The 22,342-nt window shown below is 49.4% G+C and overlaps 1 protein-coding gene across 7 annotated transcripts in view; it reads right to left on the bottom strand.

The window, feature by feature from the left end:
* NPRL3 (NPR3 like, GATOR1 complex subunit) overlaps window positions 1–22,342 on the bottom strand; it is a 43,738-nt gene that overhangs the window by 16,344 nt on the left and 5,052 nt on the right. For 2 of the 7 annotated variants that reach the window (XM_042972581.1, XM_007096670.3), the window contains exons 2-6: window positions 21,025–21,094; window positions 12,471–12,600; window positions 10,427–10,501; window positions 3,897–4,050; window positions 1,815–1,896 (exon numbers count right to left, since the gene is read on the bottom strand). In XM_042972581.1, coding sequence (XP_042828515.1) covers window positions 1,815–1,896; window positions 3,897–4,050; window positions 10,427–10,501; window positions 12,471–12,600; window positions 21,025–21,094 — 511 coding nt within the window. Of the gene's footprint in view, window positions 1–1,814; window positions 1,897–3,896; window positions 4,051–10,426; window positions 10,502–12,470; window positions 12,601–13,676; window positions 13,817–15,933; window positions 15,973–19,478; window positions 19,551–21,024; window positions 21,095–21,497; window positions 21,535–22,342 lie in introns of those variants that run through there. The other 5 variants (XM_042972579.1, XM_007096669.3, XM_042972580.1 and 2 more) reach the window with 5 other exon arrangements.

Below are 22,342 nucleotides of genomic sequence, written 5' to 3'. Positions count from 1 at the left end.
TCACCAAGACTCTGTGCCGGCAAAGCCAGAGAAGGGATATCTCCTGTGTTGCTAGTGGGGGGGAGGGTACAGCCTGAGGCACAAGCCCCAACGGGGAAATACACCAAAATTACAAGTGCATTTTACCTCTCCAGCCCGGCCATTCCACTCTCGGGAATTTACCTTGCAGACACACAGGCACACGTACACAGTGACATGTGCACGGAGCCGACCAGCAGGTCTTATAGCACCAGAGGCTGGTACCAACTAAATGCCCAAGGGAAGGGCTGGCTGGCTATGCAGGGGAAAAAAAAAAAAAAAAAAAAAGAGTCCCTGAGTGACTCAGTCGGCAGAGCATCTGACTATTGATTTCAGCTCAGGTCATGATCCCAGAGTCGTGGGATCGAGCCCCACATCGGGCTCCACGCTGAACATGGAGCCTGCTTGGGATTCTCTCTTCCTCTCCCTCCGCCCCTCCCCGACTCATGCGTATGCTCGCTTGCGCTTGCTCTCTCTCCCTCTCTAAAATAAAAAAATTAAATTAAAAAAAGGAAAATTGAAAAAGTCCTTATTTGCCAATACAGAGAGAGTCTAAGCTACATGGTTCAACTACGAAGGCAAAAGGCAGGCCGCATGTACAGCGTAAAAGGAGAAAGGCAGTCTGTGCCGACCTGTGTGTGCCTCAGGCCCACCTGTGAGGGACGGCACAGGACACACGGCTGTCTGCTTAAATGCATCCTGCCACCAGAATGGGAACTGGCGGTGGTACAGCAGGAAAGAAACTCAACACTCTGATTTTCAAACTTGATGGAAGTGATTGATGATGAAAGGTGATTGAAAGGTGGCCTTTCAAAAGCTTTAGTTAAAACGGCAAAAAGAATGAAAATTTCCAAAATGCTCATAACAAGTATCATTGGGTATGGGACTACAGACGGGCTTTGTTTTCTCTTTATTTTTCTATATTTCCTAAGTATCTACAATGAACATGTATTATTGGTAAGATCAGGAAAATTATTAACATCAAAAAAAAGGAGAGGGTGCTGGACAAGCCACCTTTTCTGCGCTCCAATAACACGTGGTATCGCCGGCCACACTCTTAGATCCAGCACACCTCCGGTGGGTGGCATGGAGCCTACCAGGATGGAACGAAGCCCAAGAAGGCCAGGAGAGGGCACTGGGCTGCATGCAAGGACATGGCCCAGAGAAGCCTGAACCTCCATGCCGTCTGTGCAGCAACATGCCTGGCACTATGCGGTCCCCTCGGCTTGAGTGATGGCTCCTCGTGAACCAACAGTCCTGGAGTAGAGTGGGAAGGCAAAGCTTTCAGGGGAACTGTCACTTGGACACGTGCCCAACCCCCACTCTCCACCTCCCACCTGCAGTGCAGACCCAGGGTCAAGGACTGGTGGACCCTCGTTAAAAAGAGGTTCTTCGCTTGTCCACAAAGAGAGTGCTGGGAACACCAATATAATTGGAACTGTTAACTTCTGCTGTGTCTGCAAATGTCTGCTGCTCTCCTACACTCAGGCCCCAAGCCCCAAGTCCCTCAGAGCCAGGAGGAGCACCCTCTGACCTTCAGTTTCCTCGTGGGGGAGGTGGTGACAGTGACACCGTCTTAGAGGACAGACCCAGAACTTGGCACTGTGTCATGCTGACCCTGCATCTGATGATGCAAAACACTTTCAGGCTCTCCCATGTGACTTCAGGTTCAGTTCTGGGAGGGACTGTCCCAGCAGAAGGGCTCTCTCACCCCCATCTCAGTGGCACCAAGGACAACGGCTCAGGCAACAAGGCCCACAGGGAGATGCACCAAGCATGCCACCCACCTGTCTTACCTGTCATAAGCTTCCTTAAGGTCCCTGGCCAGCTTGCACTTGGGCAGAATGTGATGGAACGGGGACTGAGGACCATCATTTGCTGCAAAAATCGTAACACGGAGAATTTAGAGACTCCAAAGCAAGAAAACTTGCCAAGGTTGGAATGGAAAATACCTTTAAAAACAAATTTAACTGAAAACAAATTGCAAGTCATTTTAAACCAAATATCACACCATTCCCTACTGCTTTTTATAAAATCTGTGCATCGAGTTGAATGAAGATGAGACTCAGGCTGCTTTGTTTGCAGTCTTTATATGGAACTTTTGTGTTTAAACGTCACCACTGGTGCCCCCTGAGCCTGCAGCACTGGAACAGTCCAGGTCACTGGCAGCCCCCAAAGCGTCCCCTGAGACCACCAGAGCCACCTTCCACTTGGTGAGTGGGTGCTGCCACACCTCATCCTACTCACTCACACTAATGCAATTTTTTAAAGTTTACTTATCTTGGAGGGGCCAGAGAAGGAGAGAGAGAATCCGAACTTGGTTTTAGGCTCAGTGCAGAGCCTGACATGGGGCTCGACCTCACAAATCGTGAGACCATGACCTGAGCTGAAATCAAGAGTCAGACATTTAACCAACTAAGCGACCCACGCACCCCTAATGCAATTTATTTTTATGATCAAAAGTCTTTCATTAATCCTTTCTCATAAATGCCTTAAAAACATGTAGTTAAATTGAATTTTTACAAAATTTCCTGTGATAGGGACGTCTAGGTGGCTGAATTGGTTAAGTGTCCGACTTCGGCTCAGGTCATGATCTCACAGTTTATGAGTTCGAGCCCCGCGTTGGGCTCTCTGCTGACAGAGCCTGGAGGCTGCTTCAGATTCTGTGTCTCCCTCTCTCTCTGCCCCTCCCCACTCATGCTTCGTCTCTCAAAAATGAATAAACGTTAAAATTTCCTGTGATAAAGTCACAGACCCTAAAGAGAATGTTCTTTTAAAAACAGAACTTCTAGGAGCGTGTGGGAGGCCCAGTCAGTTAAGCATCCAACTCCTGATTTTGGATCACCTCATGATCTCATGGTTTGAGAGTTTGAGCCCTGAGGTGAGCTCCACACTGTTAGTGCAGAGCCTGCTTGGGATTCTCTCTCCTTCTCTCTTGCCCCTTCCCCACTCATGCTTGCGCGCGCGCTCTCTCTCTCTCTCTCTCACTCTCTCAAAATAAATAAGTAAACTAAAAAAAAAAAACCCTTCTGGATTGTTATTAACACATAACTGCCAAAACATAATTATACATTTTGACAGCTATCAAAGATAAAAAGCAAATTTTCACTGAGAATGCACGTGAGTTGGACACTTCACGTATGGTGATCATTACTTTTACTTATTGCTTAAGATTAGATTGGGTTCACCTTCAAATCTATTTCTACTTTCTCTCTTTATATAGGCGCTGACCTGAGATGGATGTGGCATGTGTAACAGGTAGGCCTTTCTCTGTGCTTTGAGGCATTTACAAAATACCAAAATCCACAAAAAGATCTACTGGCAAAAAAATTTTTTAAAGATTTTTCTTTTGAACCCCAATGTGGGGCTCAAAGTCACGACCCCGAGATCAAGATTCACATGCTCTACCAACTGAGCCAGCCAGAAGCCCCTGGCAATAATTATTTTTAATTGGTCAGCTGATAACTCAATCAGGTCCTTCATCAATTTAGTTGAAATCAAAGAACTGGAAACCACCCTCTTTGCCAGCTCGATGATCCCACTGGCCTCTCTGCATGTCCTCCCACCACAGGCGAACATGGCCAGAGAGAGCAGGGCTGGGTGGGCAAGGCCCAGTCTGCACGAAGAGCCATCCTGCAGCAGCTGGGGCAAGGGAGGGAGGCAGTGGAGGCTGGGAAATCCATTTAAGTGCAACAGGTCAGGAGAGCTGCTTTCCAACTGTGATCCTTGGCACCCTCCTGTGCACCCCAGGAAGATCACGTGAAGGTCACATAACCTCCTGGTGCCTCAGTTTCCACATCCGCACACCTGGATCAGGGTCCCTGCCTCAGAAGGCTGCCTGCTCTGTTGTGTGGGGGAGAGACTCTTGTCACACTCACCATCAGCTACCGCGGACACCTCATCCTGCAGCGCCAGGATCAGCTTGGCCTCTCTTGTGAGATACTGGCAGCGGCGCTCCTCGTGCTGCAGCACAGTGGCGATGCGTCGGGAAAGGTTGTGCAGGCAGTTTATCACTGATGGGTCCGCGTTGGCCTGCAAGAGAGGGCACACGTGACTCAAACGTAGCACACACACTCGTAGCACACGTGCACAGCCGACTCAAACCGTGTAAGAACTCTGTCCAGGTTCACTGCTGTCCCCGGTTCCCCGTGTCCCCTCTAGGGTCTGTCCCCAGAAACACCAGTGCTCTGAGCACCCTATCCTGGGAATCGATGCCCGGATGGTAACGCAGAGACGGTTCTGTGGGGTCCCCTGGCTGGTGGGGCGGGGGAACGCAGGCATTTCCTATAAGCAGAGAAAGGCTCCCGTGCTACAGGGCCCCACACCAGGGCCATCCAGGATGGCATGGTACAGATCAGGCATCCACTCCACGCCGGACAGAGGTAGCCCATTGGGGCAGCGGAAGGCACAGATCCACTACCCACCTGCTGCGGGATTCTCTCGAGTGGGATTCTCTCGGGTGAGACCTGAGACAATGCCCGACAGCGGTACCTCCCTCTCCAGTTAGTTTGATAGAGCCTACCCAGAGCACAAGTCCTGGCAGCGTGCGGTCACCAGTGTGCTGCTGACTGTTGGTAGACAGGACCAGGCTACGTGATCACACAGGTGACATGGGGTGTACTAAACAGAAGCACTACACCGACTGTTCACTAAACACGCTGTCTGCAGGAAAAGAGGCTCTTTCCAGCAGAAATAAGCATGGCTCACAGAAGTCGTCGGCAGGATCCAGGCCACCCATTCCCCACAAGCTCCCCTGGCACCCCTGTGCTAACTCTGGAACCTATCAGACACCGCCGGTGAGGCCAGGCAGGCACACCCACCCAGGCCAGGGGTGGAGCAGGCAGCTGTAGGGTCTCTGAAGATGCTCCACAGAGCAGATAACTGGCCGACCATGACTCAGTGTTTCAGGAGGCCGAGAGGGCGGCTGAGTCATCTTAGGGGTGGAGGTGGGAGAAGGGACGCGTGGTACTGCTGATTAAAACCTCTGGAACCGCCTCCCCTCCTGTTTATCTGGCAGGCAGGGCCCTGCCCTCAGGGTGTTCACAGCCTGCCTTCTGGACCAAAACCCAACCCAGACTCATCACCTGGACTTGGAGAGATTTTCGAAACTCCTGGCAGATTTCATGCTCGCAAAGAGAACTCACACCTGGCAGCACACCTGTGCTGGAGAGAGGACTGGACACTGCTTTCAATGCTGTGCCCACGACCGGGCAGAAGCCCTGCCCCTTCGTGTCAAGGGCAGCCCCTCAACAACGTTCCCCCACAAGATTATGGAACTGGAGGGCCTAGGTTATAAAGTATGTACACATGCTTTAAAACAACATATACTTTTAGAAAAATCCATGTCAAAATACTCTTAGCAGCACAAGAGAAGAAGGGGAATGATCCTGAGCACATGGCTGTTCCCTTGAACAGTAATCAACTCACACCTGAGAGCCTGACCCTATGCTCAAGATCCCACTGGCTGGGACAGGACCGTGCTTTAAGTCAGATGTCCAAGCCCACCTGTGCCGTATTCCCAGACGTGCAAGGGGGTGTGTTCACCCAGGCGAGGCCGGATGACCTACACTGACAGCGTGTGCTGCGGGGTCCTGTTTGGCTTCACAGGCCGGGTACCACTCCAGGTACCCGCACAGCCCAAGGCTATGTGGCCACAATGGGAAAGCTAGCACCTCGGAATTGCCCGGTCTTGAGTGGGAGCTCTGAGAAATGCCACATTTGCCCCACAGGTGATGTGAAACAGCAGGAAATTTAGGGTATCGCCTGTGAGACTTTCTTGCTCCCCAAAACACGTACCCTAATGTAATGAGGCTTCGGAGCAAATGTCCAATTTGCAAGCAATACATGAAATGAAGAGGAAGCAGGATGAGATGAATCCCAACATGGAACATTCAGTGGGACAATGTGAGAGGAGAGTCCTAGGCTGGCAGAGACCTACAGGTTCTCATCCTGGTCCAGGCCAACTGGAAAAATATGGCAACTGAAGAAAGTTTCGATAGACTAGGCACCAGGTGACAACAAACGATGGCCAATTTTGTCAGGTGTGACAGGGTATCGTGTTATAAAATAAATGTCCGTACTTTACAGAGATGTTGTCTGAAGTACATAGAAGTGAACAGACATGAGGTCTAGGACTTGAAACACATGAGCAACAGGTGGGGTAGAGAAGCCAGGGTGGCCTGGTGACGGCTGTGGGACATCAGAGACGGGTATAAGAGGGTTATCAAACTACTGTCACTGATCTGGGGTTTAAAACTTTTCAAAGTAAAAAACAAAAGTATACATTTTTATAAGACTACTAAAAAGGAGGAAAAAAACCTGTCTACCCTAAAATACCAAACCTTTACGTTACTGAAATCTCCTCCCATTCTTCGACATCATGGCCTATGCTACATGAAGCCCTACACTACCTCGTTTCCTGCTGCTTCTACCCGGCAGCAGTCCTCTCTACTCCTCCAGGCTCTGGCCTCCCCTACTCCTCGACCCTAACAGCCCAGCATTGCCAGGAAAATAATCGCCACTTTGTCGAACCCTTCCCCAACTACTGGCCACCAGAATGAACCTCCGGCCTCATTTTTATTACAAAAGTCTTCACACAACTTCAAAACCGGCTTGTTTTCTTGACTGCTACATCCAAGGGTGTCACACATTCTGCTATCAAGGGCTGTTCCCCAGAGAAGAGGGCCCGCCTGCCCATGTCCAGGGCGGGGCCGCGGCTGCTTCTCACCACCCATCTCACAGAGGCTGCCGGTACTGACACGTGGAGAGCATTCGCCAGGATTTTTAGTCTTTGGTTTCTTACTTGAATTCTCTCTCCGGATGTCTGCATTATGTCATTTCACAAGTCAGACCCTGGTAGTACTTACACTATGAAAATGCCAAAACTATAAAAATAAAAGTCTCCTCTTAGCACCTCACACCTCAGGGACAGCCACTGTTAAGCAATCATTTTGTCTTAACATGCAGGGTTTTTTTTTTCTTTTTTTAGTGTTTTATTTTGAAGAGAGAGAGAGAGAGAGAGAGAGAGAGAGCAAGTGGGGGAGGGGCAGAGAGAGAGGGAGACACAGAATCTGAAGCAGCCTCCAGGCTCTGAGCTGTCAGCACAGAGCTCCACGCAGGGCTCATACTCACAAATGGTGAAATCATGACCTGAGCCAAAGTCGGATGCTTAACCAACTGAGCCACCCAGGCGCCCCAGAAGGCCTGTTTTAAAAATTAAGCTCCGGAAAAAAAAACAAAAACAAAAACAAAAACAAAAACAAAAAAAAATTAAGCTCCGGGACACCTGGGTGGCTCAGCCGGTTAAGTGTCGACTTCGGCTCAGGTCATGATCTCGTGGTTTGTGGGTTCGAGCCCCGCATCGGGTTCTGTGCAGACAGCTCGGAGCCTGCTTCAGATTCCGTGTCTCCCCTCTCTCTGCCCCTCCCATGCTCATGCTCTGTCTCTGTTTCTCAATAATAAATAAATGTTAACAAAAAAAATTTTTTTAATTAAGCTCCATTATAAAGGAGCTTTTCTCTGACATTATTTTGGTTTTGAGCCATTCATGCAGTGAATGCGGTATGGGCTACACACACAAAAACTCTCAACATAAAAAAGCACCTTGAGACTTAGAATGATACCCAATTTTACAGGTGCCCTCTCTGCTCAGCCTCATTTCTGCCACTCTGAAGGTTTTCTGTTTTCTTTGTCACTGAGATCCAGTCACTTTGGTCTGGGACACTTCTGTAAAAAGCCATCATGCAGATTACACGGGCCCAGACAGAAAGAACTACTGAATATTTTGGTGAAAACTGATAGTGAGATATTTCAGAGAAATTCCATTATCTAATAGTTACTAAATATAAATAAATTTTCTAGGTAATTAAAGTCCTTTCATAATATTAGCCAGTTTCTACCCAGGAATGCTTTTTATGCTTATTTGGATCCCTTATATTTTGACAGCTTTATTGAAAAGAAATTTCCTCTGACACAACTTCAGATAGCACTGGCAACTGCCTTAAGAAACTATCAGTTTCGGGGCGCCTGGGGGGCTCAGTCAGTTGAGCATCTGACTTTGGCTCAGGTTATGATCTCACGGTTCACGGGTTCGAGCTCCCACGTCAGGAGCTGTACCCTGGCAGGGGAGGAAACCCAAACACCACAGCCCAGAGACTCAGCTGGGAAGAACTTCTAGGTTCTTCTGTTCAGGTGAAGCTGACCGCTTGGGTGAGCTGACTGGCCATCCCTCCCTCCATCACAGTAAAGCCAAAGAACAGCAGGTTAAGGAGGCACCAGCAGGGCGAGGAGAGGCACAATGCACAAGACCAGCGGTCTCAGGCCTTCCCCTTCCCTTCTCCCCACCCACTCTGCAAAGGGGAAGCAACTACATGGGACAAAGGAAGATGGAAAGGTAGAAAGAAGGGAGCAAGGCAAGAGAGGGAGGAGACAGACAGAAGCCGTACAGGATGGTGACCTGGGGGCAAGCTCACCTGTATGAGAGGCGAGCTGGGGGCAGCACACAAGGACTAAAGGAAAGGTCCTGCATCTTGTGATGAGATGTCCTCATCACAGGGTCCACCAGCCCCCGCACAAGTGCCAGACAAGGACTCACAAATGGTGAAGGAACTCATCACCGGCAGACCGCCACTGCAAGAAGTATAGTCTTTCGGGCAGAAGGAAAATGACAGCAAATGGAAATGTGGATCTGGAAGCGAATGAGCAGCGCAAATAGTGACTGTAAGGGTGAACACGTGATTCTTTCTTATTACGTATGTCTCTTAACAGTTAATACCAGTATCCTGTGGGGTTTACAATACAGGCAAAGTAAAACGCAGGACAAGGTAGCACAGAGAGCAGAGAGGAGAAATGTGTGAATACTGTTGCAAGGTTCTTATGTTACATGTGAAGTTATAGATGGACCTCTGAAAAGGTGATCTTGGTAAACTGAAGATGTTTACTAAAACGTTAATTAAAGGGGTGCCCGGGTGGCTCAGTCGGTTAAGCATCCGACTTCGGCTCAGGTCATGATCTCGCAGTCTGTGAGTTCGAGCCCTGCATCGGGCTCTGTGCTGACAGCTCAGAGCCTGGAGCTTGCTTCAGATTCTGTGTCTCCCTCTCTCTCTGCCCCTACCCTGCTCGTGCTTTCTCTCTCAAAAATAAATAAACATTAAAAAAAATTTTTTTAAAGAAAATATCAGCTTACATATATATGTAATATATATATAATATATATATAATATATATATTATATACACACACACACACACACACACACACACACACACACACACACAAACATATATACACATAAAGGAAAATAACAATGTTGGCGAGGAGGTCAAGAAGTTGGAATGCTCACACATTGCTGGTGGGATGTAAAACAGGACCACCCCGGTGGAAAACAGTCTGGTGCTTCCTCCAAAGGCTATCATATGACCCTGGAATCCCACTCCTAGGTGTGCACGGTATACCGAGGAGAAATGAAAACGTGTCCACGCAGACATTTGGATACAAATGTCTATAACGGCACTGTTCATAATATTGTATTGTTGAACATATATTATTCTTTTATTTACTTATTTATTTGAGAGACACAGAGAGAGAGAAAGAAAGAGAGAAAAAGAGAGAGAACGAGCGGGGAAGGTGCAGAGAGAGAGAGGGACAGAAGATATGAAGTGGGCTCTGTGCTGACAACAGAGAGTCCAATGCGGGGCTCGAACTCACAGACCACGAGATCATGACCTGAGCCGAAGTCAGATGCTTATCAACTGAGCCACCCAGGCACCCTGAACATATATTGTTCTTAATGGCTAAAAAGCAGAGACAACATAAACATTCATCAACAGATGAATGGATAAACTGTGGTTCGTCCATATAACACAATACGATTTGGCCATAAAAAAGAAGAAAGTCCTGACACATGGTACCACATGGGTGAACCTCAAAGTCATTATGCTAAGTGAAAGAAGCCAGATACCAAAGGTCACGTATTATAGGATCCAATTTATATGAAAATGCAGAATAGGTAAATCCACAGACAGAAAGTAAACTGGTGGTTTCTAGGGGCCGAGAGAGGAGAGAAAATGAGATGTAAGTGTTCTCCTTTTAGGGCAATGAAAACGTGCTGGAACTGACAGTGGTTACAAAACGTGGTTACTAGACGCCACCAAACCACACTTTAAAATGGTCAAAATGGTAAATTTTTGTTATGTGTATTTTATCCAGAAAAAAAAATAAAACAAAAGGGGGAGCATACCAAGGGTGAACTCTTCCAGCAGCTCAGGAGGAGCTTGGCAGTAGCTGGGTCAGCTCAGCAGTCTGAGCTCGGAGCCAACCACTCACCAGAAGTGAGCTGCTGCTACTCTTCCCTGACCCTCCTCCCTGATCTACCCACCTGTGCTCTTCAGCCATTTGCACACTCACTCACCCTCAGGGCAAACACCACATTAAAAAGAATCATGGTGGGAGCTTCCCTCTTTGGAGATGGATCGGTTTTTGAGACCTGTAGAAGAAACGTAATTCTAATGAATGAGAGTTACCATGTTCCAAGAAATATCTTGTTTAGTGCTATTCTTCAGGCATGGGAAAAGGTTCCAGAATATACCCAACCCTGAGAAAAACAGAGCCCTAGGGTCTTGGAGAAGTGATCAGCATCCCTGTAGAAGCAAGCACTGGCGGCATAGACAGACTGAGACACAGTTGAGACAAGAGTGGGAAGGTCAGTGCTATGACCCAAAGTGACAAGACTACCCCAGTCAATGGAGGTGAGCTGAGGTGTCCACACGAGACAAGATGGGGAGAGGCTCAAGCAAATGGGGTGTTCTCTGCCAAGACTCTCCGTCACTCAGTGGTGTTTCCAGTGTCAACCTGGGTCCTCCCAGGCTGTCTCGGCCCAGTATGGCAACCACTCAGGGCAATTAAGAGACAAGATAATGCTCAGAGCCAGCAAAGACCAAGCTGTTGCTCTGTCATCCAGCCAGCCAGCCCAGTCCACAAACACCAAGGTGAATACCAGTGTTGCCACCAGGGGGCATAGGAGTTCGGCCGAGGGGGGGGGGCGGGGGAGGGGAGGGAGTGCACATCTCCCTGGGTCATCCCAAATCGGCTCTTCATCCCTGCTTGCCACTCCAGTTCTGTAGGGTATAACTCCTGACAAGCTGTCAGATCTCCCCTCTGTCACTCACAGGTCATCAGTGGGGACTGAGCCCTGTCTCCAGGGGCCTCGGTAAAGAGGAAGGATGCCACCCGTGGGGCCTGGTGCATGGCCCCACATCCCGGCACCCCCAACTGCCTCAGAAGCTCCTTCCATGGGCTGATTCATGGAAAAGATTTGAGGACTGCAATTTCTGGGTCATATAAATGGAGCTAAATCTTATACTGTCTTATCAAAGACCTGATTCTGCCTGAGTGCAAAGGACTGACTGGCAGGTTCTGGTGTGCAAATTCCCTTGGGTGATGGTACATTGGATCTTGTTAAAACCCCTCAGTACTGTACCATTTCATTCATCACAGAATGCACATAGAGGGTTTAGCACAAGAGAAAGAACTAAACTAATAATATTTGCTATGGTATCATCTAACAGTAAGAAAAAAATACTTGCACCACTTTAGAAACAGACATCTGAGATATAAAAGGGAAGGCCACATTCAGGAGAGACCCTGAATGGGGCAAGAACTGAAACCACAGGAGGCCTGTGAGAGTGGCAGCGGACAGCAAGCACCAGGTCAGGTCTGCCGCACAAAGGCTGCCTTCACCGGAGCCAGCGTGGGCCACAGGCTCCCCAAGGGCCTCAGAAACAGTGTGGGCCATGTCTGCCCGGGGAGAACCTTACCTGCCCAGGTAGGGCCATACCTGCCTGGGAAGGCCATACCTGTCCGGGGAGGGCCATACCTGCCCAGGAAGGGCCATACCTGCCCAGGAAGGGCCATACCTGACCGGGGAGAACCCTACCTGCCCGGGGAGGGCCACACCTGCCCGGGGAGAACCCTACCTGCCCGGGGAGAACGCTACCTGCCCGGGGAGAACGCTACCTGCCCAGAAAGGGCCATATCTGCCCGGGAAGAACCCTACCTGTCCGGGGAGAGCCATACCTGCCCGGGGAGAACCCCACCTGCCCAGGAAGGACCATACCTTCCCGGGGAGAACCCTACCTGCCCGGGGAGGGCCATACCTGCCCAGGGAGAACCCTACCTGCCCGGGGAGAGCCATACCTGCACAGGGAGAACCCTACCTGCCCAGGGAGGGCGATACCTGCCCGGGAAGAACCCTACCTGCCCAGGAAGGGCCATACCTGCCCAGGGAGAACCCTACCTGCCCAGGGAGGGTGATACCTGCCCGGGGAGAACCCCACCTGCCCCGGAAGGACCATACCTTCCCGGGGAGAACCCTACCTGCCCAGGGAGAACCCTACCTGCCCGGGGAGGGCGATACCTGCCCGGGGAGAACCCTACCTGCCCCGGGAGGGCCATACCTGCCCCAGAGCATGCTGCAGCAGTGTCGGGTGCCCAACAAACCGCACGTTATCAATCTTCAGTTCAAATTTTTGGCCACACATTTCAGACTTGGTTGCCAAAATTGTTGCCAGAATGACATCCGAAAACCTTAAAATTATAAAAGGGTAGAGTGGAAATAAGTAAACAAAGCGTCACAGCACCACACCCACCTGCCCTCAGAGAGGAAAGGTCTCAGGACATGGCAGCTTCGTGCGTGGAGTGGTCAACCCCCACTGCTGACTTGGAGATTTCTATCAGTTTCCCTTTTGAAGCAATCCCCAAGATCAGGGACATAAAATCACCAGAATTACAAGGTAAAAGGCATGAGAAGCATAGGCTGAAGGCACATGCTGTCATTTCTCGGCATGCTCTATGAAATTCAGGACAGAAACGAGTTGCAGTTTGTTTTTAAAGGGAGGACAACAGCTGGAGCTGGCACTGCCCTGAGAAGCCACTCACTGAGGCTCACAGACGTATCGGGGGCTTCCCCCAACTGGCCCAGGTTTGCCAGGCTGCACCCCACAACCCCCAGGACCTCCCATCCCCAGGTGTGTGAAGGGCGAGGGGACAACACTAACTACAGTGTGTTAATTACCCTCCTCACAGCACGGCTGTCTGGCTGTTTCCTCATCTGAGTTCTTACTAGGGATGAAACTTCTAAGATATGCAAAATATGCAGAACCAACGACATGACAGAAATGTGGGGGCACACAGGACTGGATGCCATGGAAAAGGAGGAATGGCTGCAGTGCGACAGCAGCTCTGGATACAATCTCTGTAAAACTGCAGAGCTCACTCCTTTTCAAGATGCATCTGCACCCTTGTGTCTCCCCACCAGCGGCCCTGTTCCTTCCTGCCCAAAGCGGTCCAGATAAGGGAAAGGCACCACAGGGAGGAGACTGCTGGGGGGTGCAGTGTCGAGTCTTATCTCAGAGCCCAGGCTCCAGGGGCCTGCACTCTAGAAACAGTGATGAACCATATATGATCTGGAGCCAGAAGGGAGACAAGACTGGTGCTCATTTCTCCACCTGGAAAAAGCATTTCTAACATCCAGGTCAGAAGGGCACACTGTGTTGGGGAAGGGGGCTCCACTTCCCCCAAGACCACACTCTACCCCTGGGCAGGGAGACCCCTAAAGTCCCGAATAGGGCAACGAGGACAGACACGCAATGTGCATCCTGGACCTTCGCTGAGGAGCCACAGTGAATCAGGGACTGCGCCGGATGTCTCTCTCCTGGAGGAACCACAATGGGGGGAAGAGGCAACTAACACCTTAACACTCCAAACGGGAAGGTCTGCCGTGGACTGCGGCTGCAGTTCAGCCCTGAAAGAGCAAATGACTTTGATATAAAATGACCTAGGAAGGGGGGTCGCTGCTTCGGGCTCCTTACACTCGGCAGGCCTCAACGTCTAACACTAGAGGCTAACTTGGAACCAGCCTGGAGCAAGAACCTTGTGGTGCTCAACCACCACGCGGACAAAAGCAAGACAGGCAGCACCTCCGCGGCAGGCAGGCCGGGCCTAGCACTGCCAAGGGGGGCTGGTCACGGTGGCTTCCAGCCTTCCTCCAGGACCAACACGGTCCTCCAGGTATCCACACAAACCAGATGCAGGGGGGTTGGTCAGAACGGGCTGCCTTGCCTCTTGCACAGTCAGGACTGCAGCTGGACCTCCTGACACCGATGTTGTCAGAAACATTCTGGCAAACTTGGGACCCACAGCCCAAGCCCTTGGCTGCCCAGCGTGCGTCGCTCCTTCCCAGGAATACCGCTCTCTGGAGTGAATAAACCAGAGACGGCAGAGTCCAGAGTATTAGACCAAAGGCATTATTACATGTTTTCTTCAAAAACTCTAAATGGGTCACTCTGCCCTGTAACTCCCATCTGAGGGTTACAGTGACGGTGAGGGAGGGCTTCAGAATGATAAAACCCTAACAAACACTTCTGCTCTCGTAACTGATTCAATGCCAACACTGCACACCCTATGTGAACAAACACTACCCCTCCACGGACAGTGATAACTGATAGGAAAACAACTTCCTACCATTCCAGAAGGTTCGCTTTTTCTTGTGATACCCACAGTTTCCACTAAAAACCTCTGTTCTGTCACAAAGAGCCATAGACAGGCCTCAGCCCTGGCCTTCAGCCACCAAACCAGGAACCTAAGTTTGGCTGTGAGGTGAGTCCCGAGATTCAGAGGCAAACAGTAGTGGCCCAGTTCACATTCATAAATATCCAAATCCAAAATGTGTCTTTCCAGGAGCCAAATAAAAAGCACTTCCCCCTCTAGATTCAGAAAGGACAGAACAGAGGGAACCAACTGGAGAGCCATGTACTGCTGAAGTTAAAAGCCACACTGCGCCGAGTGGCCCTTCGAGGAGGCCTCTCTAGGGTGGCGAGTGGGAGGGTGTTAGGCTGCTCTGCCTGACTGAGCTAGTCTGGACCACTCAAGGACCCACTCACTGCAGCCTAATATTACACATTCATGATTTTAGCAAATGCTTGAGGGGCTTATACTTTCTGTACTGTGTGTGCTGACATAACACGCCCAAAGTCACAGAGTCTGTCATGAGATTTAGGGGAAGGGGACACAACTGACATAAACAGCAAAGTAAAACAAAAACAAGTGACAATATTTGTTTCCAAAAATAAAAGCACTTAACATGAATTAGCCCAGCTGGAAAACAGGGAAAACCTTCTATTTCTGCCGGAATATTCAGGAGCAGGACTTTTTCTCTGCCTTGGCAAAAAAAAAAAAAAAAAAAAAGAGAAAAAGAAAAAGGGCCGGGGGGAGGGAGAGGCAGCATAGAAGGGAACTCAACTCTGCCCCCTCCTGTTTTGGGGGGCTCACGGATATTCTATGCACCTCCAACACCCAGGGGGATGCCCCATCAAGGGGACAGAGGGACCCACTTACCCACACCCTCTTGGAGAAGTGCCATATAAACTCCACAGGAACATTTTTGCCTCTAATGGGCACACACAACAGCATCTAAGCCCAAGGACCACATTTAGCACCCAGCCCTTGAGAGAGGCCTCCTGTGACTCCTCTGAGAAATGAAGGGAAGAAGCAACGATCAGAGGTCTCTCTTGGAGGCTGGCTAGGGAGAGGAGGAGCCTGTTCCTGCTTGCCTACCACCTTCATGGGGCCACTGGTGCCTGCCTGGAGGAGGGGAGGTCTACGTGCATGCCTGGTCCCAGAAGTCTCCCTGGTACCAGCCAAACTCGCCTTGGCCTCTCAGGTAATGTGGAATAGCTAAATAACTCCAGGTGGAGAAGGGGCAGGGGCACTCATGGGGGATCAGGCAGTGAGGTCCAAGCCAGAGCCTGTGTGCCTCGTTAGTCATTTTTCAACACCGAGGGCAATCAGTTAAGCACAATTATAAGAAGAGAAGGCAGCAAGAATCAAGACAGAAAGGTGGCGGAGAAGTCTTGGGCTTACCCTGCAACCAATCGCTCATCGGTTGGAGGACATGGCTCGCTGGAATGGGAACAGGACCATCAAGACCAAACAAACACACTGATTTTAAAAATCATGAATAGTTACAAGGCTGTTTTATTAAAACAAGTGTTAAAGTCTAGCAAAAGTACCACCATAAGCATTAACTGCTGAGGGCAAGGCTAAGCAACTTACCGGACAAGAAAAAAGACACAGACACTCGCCAAGTTGAAGACTTACCACAGTTTTCTCACAAAAGCTCAAAGTCCCACATGTAAACTGAGCACAAGTGAGTGTCTGTCTTCAGAAGCAAGAGCAAGGCTGGAAGACCTGGGTCAGAGCCCAACACCACACGTATTCACTTGACACCCATGCACAAGCATTTAATCTTTCTGATGAAACCATCTCAGTAAGATCCAGGGAGATCGCCACAGGGAAAAGCCTTATAAACACTGTAGAATGCAGTGAACATCGCAGCCCCACGTCTTGAGATGCCGTAACTGTCTGCAAAACCAAACTCAGCGTGCCTCTGCACAGCACAGGATGGCAGGCCCTTCGGCAGCAAATCTGTACGTGATGGATGAGACCTCTGTGCTATGAACTTTAGTTTTTCAGAGAGTATGTTTAAAAGAGTCAAGTTCGTCTGCAGAGGCCTGTGTTCTCGGACATGCTGCTTTCCCAGTACCCTGCAAACAGAGAGTAGGCCAGACCCCAGAGTGGAGACAACACTGGAGGGACAAGAGCCTGCCACAGCGCTGTGCCACCCTGCTGGGCCTGCTGCTCCCCACGGCTCTCACTGAGAAATGCCTAAGACCCACACGACAGAAACACACAACCAAGAGCCCCTTTTTTCAACAGCTCCCAAACTTCAGCTCATCAGTTTACATAGTAAGAAAGGGGTAAGATGTTTTGTGGACTTTCCAAGATCAGCCACCAAGTCAGAATCCCTAGAAGCCCTAGTGCAACTCCTACCACCTTTATCTTCGACGAAATCCCTCTAGTTTCAAAAGAGAAGAAGCATCTGGGGCTTCCAAGTGTCAGCAGTGCTCTATTTCCACCCTGGGCTGTGGAGGTGACAGGTCAGACCCCGCTGGCATGTTTTGTTTTGTTTTGTTTTTTAAGTTCATTTATTTATCTTTGAGAGAGAAAGGAATGTGACCAGGGAAGGGGCAGAGAGAGAGGGAGACAGAATCCCAAGCAGGCTCCACACTCAATACAGAGCCCGACGTGGGGCTCGATCCCACAAACTGTGAGATCATGACTTGTGCCGAAATCAAGAGTCAGACACTCAAACTGAGCCACTCAGGCGCCGCCCCCCTCCCCCCCCCCCCCCCCCCCCGCTTCCCCCTTCAGTGGCATATCTTATGAACTTGTGTCTGCACCTCTGAGGGAGGCAGAGCCACCAACAAGTACTCTCCCCAAGGCACAGATGTTCCCATGATACCCAGACCTGCGAGGGGGAGGCAGAGGTGCCCTGCCACCCTCAGCATCTTACAAACAGGCAAAACTGAGGCTCCTGGTCTAAGAAACATGCCCAAGATCATACCGTAGGATGCAAAATGAGAGTCACACCTGGAACCCTGAACTTGCACTCGTCCCAACACATTGCCTGCAGGCGTGTGCCAGTGTGGACACACCAGTGTAGACTCAGTGACTGGGTCAGGAAAGGGGTAGGGGATACCCAAGCTTGGGGACAACACTGCTTATCCACATTCCATACACTGACCTCAGCTCTAGGAAACAGGGGCACCTTTTTTACTTACTTAACTTACTTACTTACTTATTTATTTATTTCTGAGGGGGTGGGGGGGAGAGAGAGAAAGCATGAGCAAGGGAGGACAGAGAGAGAGAGAGGGAGGGAGAATCACAAGCAGGCTCTGTACTGCCAGCACCAGAGCCCAATGCAGGACTCGAACCCATAAAACATAAGACCATGATCTGAGCCGGAATCAAGAGTCGGACGGTTAACCGACTGAGCCGCCAGTCCACCTGCACAAGGGGCTTCCAGGCGTCAGCAGGGCTCTAACACATGTCCAGCTGCACGCTAGTAGAAGCAAAGCTGGTGGAGAGAGGCCCGGTGGAGCCCCGTGTGCACCTGGTGTGGAGGACCCAGCTTGCCTGGCTAAGGTTCTCATCCAGCTGAGGGTGTGAACATGCCAAAAAGCTGGACCCACTGCTTAGAGAAAGGTGGCCAAGTCGCTGAGGAGGGCAGCAGTGCCATCCGATCCCACCACCCCCTCAAGGCCAACCGAGAATCAAAAGGTTTCACAGTTCCGAGGTCTTCTGGATGATGTCTAAAGTAAAATGATTTCTGGGGCGCCTGGGTGGCTCCGTCGGTTGGGCGTCCGACTTCGGCTCAGGTCACGATCTCACGGTCTGTGAGTGTGAGCCCCGCGTCGGGCTCTGTGCTGACAGCTCAGAGCCTGGAGCCTGCCTCGGATTCTGTGTCTTCCTCTCTCTCTGCCCCTCCCCTGCTCACGCTCTGTCTCTCTCTCACGCACAAAAAAACACAGATTAATAAAAAAAAAAAAAAAAAAAAAAAAAAAAAATTTAAAGTAAAATGATTTCTGAGTGTTCTGAAATAAAGTCAACTCTCCTCCAAGCTACCAGCTTCTCCTTCTAAGACGGTGCCCAGAACACTCCACGTTGGGAGGGATCGTGCCTTTGTGACAGACTCCAGGCCTTCTCCAAGACCTCTCTTGATGGTTTTTGCCCTGCCAGTGTCGGGGCTGCATAATGCTATGAAGCGTGATCTCCGTGGTCCCTAACTCTCATCCAACAGAAACACTACAACGTTTCTAAATCTGAATTTCAAACCTTAAAGATAATGAACAATATCCATTTTATTCTTCTCCTCCTACTGAAGTCTATATAAGTTTTTGTTAACCTGACAATTAATTTTTATATCCTGAAACACATCTTTTTTTTTTTTTTTCTTAATGTTTATTCATTTTGGAGAGACAGAGAGACAGCATGAGCAGGGAAGGGCAGAGGGAGGGAGGCACAGAATCTGAAGCAGGCTCCAGACTCTGAGCTGTCAGCACAGAGCCCAGTGCAGGGCTTGAACTCACAAACTGTGAGATCATGACCCGAGCTGAAGTCAGACACTCAACTGACTGAGCCACCCAGGCGCCCCTGAAACACATCATCTTAATGATTCACCTTATAAAACCAGCACACGCTCTAAGCCAGTGCGGTCCAACCCAAGTTTGTACAGTGGTGGAGATACTCTAAATCTGAACCATTCAGTACAGTAGCCATGAGTTGCCTGTGGCCCCGGAGAATTAAAATGCAGCTAGTATAATGGAGGAACTAAATTTCATTTCATTTCAATTTAAATGATGACTTTAACACAGGGCACCAAAGGTCTGCATTCTCACTTCTCTGAGGCCGTGGACGTCTTCCACCACACGCACACATCACACAAGCGGCCCGTTAACATCGTTTCAATCTAGCAAAACAGTGCTCAGGACCATTCTCCTGGTTTCAGAAGAAAAGCCCCTTCGAGAAGACAATCAAGGAGAACACAGACAAAAGGTACGATGCACCTTAATCGTACTGCTTTGGAAGATGTCTGAGCCACAGCAGGGTTCCCCCAGGTGTCAGAGGCTTTGGCAGGCCAACGGGACAAAAAAAAGCTGGGTATTAACCAGTATCTCTGAAAACACAGCAGGCGGGGAGTGCTGTCATGTGCTAAAATTACCAAATGAAGTAATTCTTAAGTTTAATGAGACAGAGTATAAGGAACCAGCTCTTCTTACTGAACAAGCTTATCAGAGAATTCTGATAGACCCACAATGCCTCGCTCCCTTCCTATGGTTTTTCCCCTTCTGTATGCTACATATGAAAATAATTCCCTAAAAAACATCTTCTTAGTCTTTTATTACAGGCCTCCAAGAGCTAACTCCAGGGCTCAGGTGCTGCCAGCCTCCTAGGAAAGCCACACAGACTGCTCCAACGGCGCTTTCTGCTTCAGCGGCCCGAGCCTCAAACCTATGGAGCTTGGAGGGAGAAGGGCAGGCCAGCCCTGCTCTAGATGAATCTATGCTGCAGGCAGAAGACAAAATGCACCCACCCCACGAGAAGGAGCAAAGTGCTTTCTACGCACCTGTAACAAACGAGAGTTTGTTCCAAGTGGCCGACCTCAGAGGACAAGAAGACCACAGCCTTCTACATCAAGCAGAACATGGGATGTCCAATAATCCCCCACACCCCCTGCCCTCTCCTGCTGGTCTCTCTTCCAAAGCTTGCTCCCCTCAGAGACAGTCACTGGCCATGCCAGAGGCCCCATATACCCTCACAAAAAAGGGCAAAAACCACAATTGTGGAACTGCACAACACCATGGCGGATATGGTGTCTTGTCAAGAGGCCTGAGGGAGACAGTGCTAGCTCACGCCATGGCAAAGGCCCAGGAAGGGACCTCAGCTATTCTGCCATGGAACAGTTGAAGCTGAGTCCTTTACTGCATGCAGGCCCCAGCTGTGTTTAGAGGCACCGAGGGCAGGCAATTTATAACCCTCCTTTAGCTGGTAGTACCATTTACTAAGCCTTAAAATGAAAGTAAAGCAGACGTGGTCATTTCTTATGTTTGCCACCCTGACGGCATCTCCCAGGACAAGCAGGGGAGCACACACAGGAAGGACCAGGACCTGCCTTTCATCCGTGCCCTAAAAGAGCAAGGGTCACATCAGCCCTGGCTCTCAGCCCACATCACCCCATGAGCAGGCTGGGCTGCCCCAAGCACCTACATGTGCCCTCTGGGCACATGCTTGAGAAGTCAATTCTGAGGACAGCACTGGGGACTGATTTTCTCCATCTTCCTCTCATGGTAGATAGCGTTCCCTCTAGCCTCATCTGTTTTCCAATCTCCTTGAGCAACCAACCAGTCCACAGCTGGAACATGGAACAAACCATGCAGCAAGGCCGAGACTGGCAACACAATCCCAGTTCTGCACAACCTGAAACCCCCACAAATGGAATAAAAGGACACCAGGTTTGTCACAGGAGAAAACCTCTGGGTCAACAGGAGGTAGGGCTTTGCCCAGGCCAAGGGGCACGACAGCCCCATCACGGAGTGACTGTAAAGCCCTTACCTGGAATCACCATCCTGGTCGTCGGCATGGTCTCCAGTGTTGTTGACGGCGTATCTGCTACGAGGCTTATCTGAGGGCAAAAGGGGGAGAGTGGCTAAGAAAAGAGGATCCATCCACACGCAGGTTTGTGGATACATCAAAAGTAATGGCCTCTAACTACTGGGACCTCATCAAAATAAAAAACTGCACAGCGAAGGAAACAATCAGCAAAACTAAAAGGCAACCGACAGAATAGGAGAAGATATTTGCAAATGACATATCAGATGAAGGGTTAGTATCCAAAATCTATAAAGAACTTATCAAACTCAACAGCCAAAAAACAAATAATCCAGTGAAGAAAAGAGCAAAAGACATGAACAGGCACTTCTCCAAAGAAGACATCCAGATGGCCAAGTGACACATGAAAAAATGCTCAACATCGCTCATCATCAGGGAAATACAAATCAAAACCACAATGAGATACCACCTCACACCTGTCAGAATGGCTAACATTAACAACTCAGGCAACAACAGATGTTGGCGAGGATGTGGAGAAAGAGGATCTCTTTTGCACTGCTGGTAGGAATGCAAGCTGGTGCAGCCACTCTGGAAAACAGTATGGAGGTTCCTCAAAAAACTAAAAACAGAACTACCCTTCGACCCAGCAATTGTACTACTAGGCATTTATCCAAGGGATACAGGTGTGCTGTTTCAAAGGGACACATGCACCCCCACGTTTATAGCAGCACTATCAACAACAGCCAAAGTATGAGCCCAAATGTCCAATGATGGATGAATGGATAAAGAAAATGTGGTATATATATATACAGTGGAATATTACTCGGCAATCAAAAAGAATGAAATCTGGCCATTTGCAACTACGTGGATGGAACTGGAGGGTATTATGCTAAGTGAAATTAGTCAGTCAGAGAAAGACAAAAATCATATGACTTCACTCCTATGAGGACTTTAAGAGACAAAACAGATGAACATAAGGTAAGGGAGACAAAAATAATATAGAAACAGGGAGGGGGACAAAACAGAAGAGACTCATAAATGTGGAGAACAAACTGAGGGTTACTGGAGGGGTTGAGGGAGGGGGATGGGCTAAATGGGGAAGGGGCACTAAGGAATCTACTCTGAAATCACTGTTGCACTAAATGCTAACTAATTTGGATGTAAATTTAAGAAAATAAAAAATAAAGCAAGTAAAAAAAAAAAAAGTGATGGCTTCAAAAACGTGGCATATATACACACAATGGCCATAAGAAGGAATGGAGTTTTGATACATGTTAAAACATGGAAGAACTTGAAAACATGATGCTAAGTAAAAGAAATC

This window comes from Panthera tigris, chromosome E3 (genome assembly GCF_018350195.1).
Source record: "Panthera tigris isolate Pti1 chromosome E3, P.tigris_Pti1_mat1.1, whole genome shotgun sequence".
NCBI lineage: Eukaryota > Metazoa > Chordata > Mammalia > Carnivora > Felidae > Panthera > Panthera tigris.
This window is presented reverse-complemented; position numbering and strand designations above follow the sequence as displayed.